At 35.4% G+C, this 3,920-nt stretch overlaps 1 protein-coding gene across 1 annotated transcript; it reads left to right on the forward strand.

Annotated features, from left to right (window-relative positions):
- Nucleotides 1-277: 277 nt before the first annotated feature.
- Nucleotides 278-1,345, forward strand: LOC311285287 (trace amine-associated receptor 13c-like; the record flags this gene model as incomplete). The annotated part of the gene is made up of 1 exon (XM_084400881.1): nucleotides 278-1,345. One exon carries the CDS (start codon nucleotides 278-280, stop codon nucleotides 1,343-1,345), a length of 1,068 nt encoding a protein of 355 aa, XP_084257007.1.
- Nucleotides 1,346-3,920: the final 2,575 nt, after the last annotated feature.

Genomic DNA, 3,920 nt, shown 5'->3' on the forward strand with positions numbered 1-3,920 from the left:
TCTGTCATAATTTGCTCACCCTCATGTGCTTCCAAACCAATATGCATTTCTTTCTTTTTCAAAAAAAGAAAATATTTTAGAAAATGTATTATTGTGTGTTTTTGTCAGTGCAATGACAGACCAATGACAGAAGTTGTGTCCAATGTTGTTTGGAGCCCACTGACTTTCACAATACTCCCTCATTGAGTTGAGACTTAGAATATAATAATTATATTATTATTATAACCACAATTAGAGTGGTTAATGGGTTGGTCTGTCGGATCCAGACACTATATAAATGAAAGGACAGAAAGGAGAGCAGAACAAACTCCTAACAGGAGGAGACTCACTCATGGCCTATGAGACAGAGGATCATGAGACTCAATACTGCTTTCCTGCCATCAACTCATCATGTATCAAGGAAAAACGCTCCAATCATGAATACAATATCATGTATGTGTTTTTCTCACTGCTGTCAGCATGGACTGTGTTTCTGAACCTGCTGGTGATCATCTCCATCTCTCACTTCAAGAAGCTTCACACTCCAACAAATCTGATTATTCTCTCTCTGGCTGTGGCCGACCTGTTTATTGGACTAATTGTGATGCCTCTGGATGCCATAAATCTGATTGAGACGTGTTGGTACTTTGGAGACACTTACTGTGGACTCTTCGTAATTACTCTCGGACTGCTTCTTTCTACATCTCTAAGTAATTTAGTATTAATTGCTGTTGATCGTTATGTGGCTGTGTGTCACCCTTTACTGTACCCACAGAAAATAACCATAACTAAAACTTTAATAAGCATCTGTCTCTGCTGGTTTTGCTGTTCAGTTTACAATATAGCCTTTGTAATTAGTAATGGATATTTTAATACCTTACACAGACCAGATGGTTGTTACGGTCAGTGTATTGTAATGATTACTCCTGCTTGGAGATTCACTGATTTAATCTTTTCCTTCCTATTTCCTTGTATCCTGATTATAACTTTATATCTGAGGATATTTTATGTCGCACAACAGCAAGTGAAAGTTATAAACTCTCTGAAGGGTGGTAAATGTGTAATGGAAGTTTCAGTTAGGAGAAAATCTGAGAGTAAAGCTGCAATGACATTAGGAATCATTGTGACAGTTTATCTATTTTGTGGCATTCCGTTCTATATCTGTTCTTTAACAGAAACCACTGCAATCTCTTCCACTACAATGACATTACTAACATGGACCTTGTATGTTAACTCAGGTCTGAATCCTCTTGTCTATGCTTTGTTTTATCGCTGGTTTAAAATGTCTGTTAAGCACATTCTCACACTTAGAATACTTCAGCCAGCATCCTCTCTGGTGGACATTTTTACGGATTGTCATTCATAATTGGTTATTTTTTTTACTTTGATCACTGAGATCAGTCACTGAATAATTGCAGAAATTGCAACGTTATAATGTGTTCCTGAGTTGTGATGCATACAGAGAGATGGAGTAAGATACTTACGCTAACCCTAATGAATTGCCTATAGAGGTCGCATTTTAATGCATCATTAGTGCAGTTCAAAAAGGTAAGCTACTCAATTATGCTGCCTCAAGACACCACATTTTATCAAGATTCTTAGGCAGCATAGTATGCATCCTTCAAGAAGAAGAAAAAAAGACATTTCCAGATTGTGACAGAAATCATGATCATAAATATGTGTACTGTGCTAGACTAACTGAGGCTTGTTACAGCGCTTTTATTCTGTTGCCCTCTTGTTGGTCTGATTGCTTCTATTGTTCTCATTTGAAAGCTGCTTTGGATAAAAGCATCTGCTAAATGATAAAATGTTAATGTAAAATGTAAATAAACCTTTCATTAAAAACTAAAAAGTATCAATACTAAATCGTTCAGTGTAATAAAAAACACTATTTTCTGCAATATTATGGTGTGTTGTTTATCTTTATGCTTAGAGTATTACTATACACTGTAAAAAATTTGCTGTAGTTTTGCAGCTGTTTGCCAGTAACTTACTGTAGATTTAAATCGATTTATCGCTTTGCATGAGGCTGTTATTTTAGTTTTATTCTGTAAAGATAAAGACTTGTTAATGTTTAATGTTCATTTAACTTTGAACAAACTGTTGCCAGTAAATAACATCAATTTAAATATACAGTAAGTTACTGGCAAGTAGCTGCCAATAATACTGTAATTTCTACAAATTTTTTTAACAGTGTAGCGTAGCACATGCTGGCATCATGCTCTGTTGAATTTTCAGCATCATTACTCCAGTCTTCAGTGTCACATGATCCTTCAGAAATCATTCTAATATGCCGATTTGCTGCTCAGGAAACATTTATTACCATTATCAACGTTGACAGCAGTTGTGTACAATTTCTTTTCAGGATTCTTTGATGAATAGAAAGTTTAAAAGAACAGCATTTATCTGAAATCTGAAATAATAATAATAAATGTTTCTTGAGCATCAAATCATCATAATAATTTCTGAAGGATCATGCACACTGCAGACTGGATTAATGATGCTGAAAATTCAGCTTTACCAACACAGAAATAAAATGCATTTGAAAATATATTCAAATAGCAAACAGTTATTTTAAATTGTAAAAATAATTCACAATATTACTTTTTTTTTTTTTGCTGTATTTTGGATCAAATAAATGAAGCCTTGGTGAGCAGAAGAGACTTATTTTAAAACATTAAAAAATCTTACCATTCTAATAATTTTGGCCACCACTGTATAGGTGTTTACATTTTCATATATATATTTTCAATTTCACATCAGCAGAAACAATTGTGACACATCACTACAAGAGTGGTGCAGGTATGACATCACTTTGTAGGCCAAAACGCGGAAGCGAGTTTCTTCTTTCAGTTCCATTGTCCCGAAGTCAATGGGTTTTTTGAATAGGGTTTTAGTTAAATGGCTGAAATAAGGTCTGTGGGGAACACAAGCTCAAGACACTTTCACGTTTAATTCTGCAACATAAAATACATCAATATTACCCCACTCGTATTTTTTTAAGCTGTTACATGTCTGGAAAAAGGCAGTTGCTAACAAGTGGCTAAATGGGACTACAGAGGCTGTCGAGGAGATTAAACTTCATCACGCCGAACAGGTAAACTCAGTCCGCTTTTGCAGGATCGTTATAGTTATGTGCTCTTACAAACTATTTTAACTCAAACGTTCTGGGAAAAAGTTTTTAGATAAACCTGAAAGAGTTGTTGGAAGCTTATTAGTGATGGTGACGTTGAATTCGTGGGACTGTGGTGTAGTTCGTTTATAGCCTACCTTTAACTTTTTTTCTTCTGGCGACTGCATTTGGCTTCAAAATTCATAAAAGTTTTTGATGAATTTGATGAACTCCCCACCATCATTCCTATTAGATTAACAGTGTTGTAAAACTTATCATGCAAATGAAATATTAAAATTCTCATAAATATGATCATTAACAAACTATAAATAATAGTGATTTAACAATCATAACTCAATTGTGTAATGCACTGCACACAGTCAAGCAAACTTTAATTTTTCGCTCGCTGAGAACGGTTTAAAAAGAAGAGAACAAGCAAAGATATTTCTTTAATTAGTGTTTAAGGAGTAAGGACATTCCCTGACATAACATTAGAAAGAAAAATGAAAGCTTGTTTGACGGGTACATGGTGGTCATAAAGGGATGGACATGGTCAGAAACAATGCTCACGTAGGCCGTGGCATTTAAACGATGCCCAATTGGCACTAAGGGGCCTAAAGTGTGTCAAGAAAACATCCCCCACACCATTACACCACCACCACCAGCCTGCACAGTGGTAACAAGGCATGATGGATCCATGTTCTCATTCTGTTTACGCCAAATTCTGACTCTACCATCTGAATGTCTCAACAGAAATCGAGACTCATCAGACCAGGCAACATTTTTCCAGTCTTCAACTGTCCAATTTTGGTGAGCTCGTGCAAATTGT

The sequence above is a fragment of the Rutilus rutilus genome (genome assembly GCF_951802725.1).
Source record: "Rutilus rutilus genome assembly, chromosome: 25".
Taxonomy (NCBI): Eukaryota; Metazoa; Chordata; class Actinopteri; order Cypriniformes; family Leuciscidae; genus Rutilus; species Rutilus rutilus.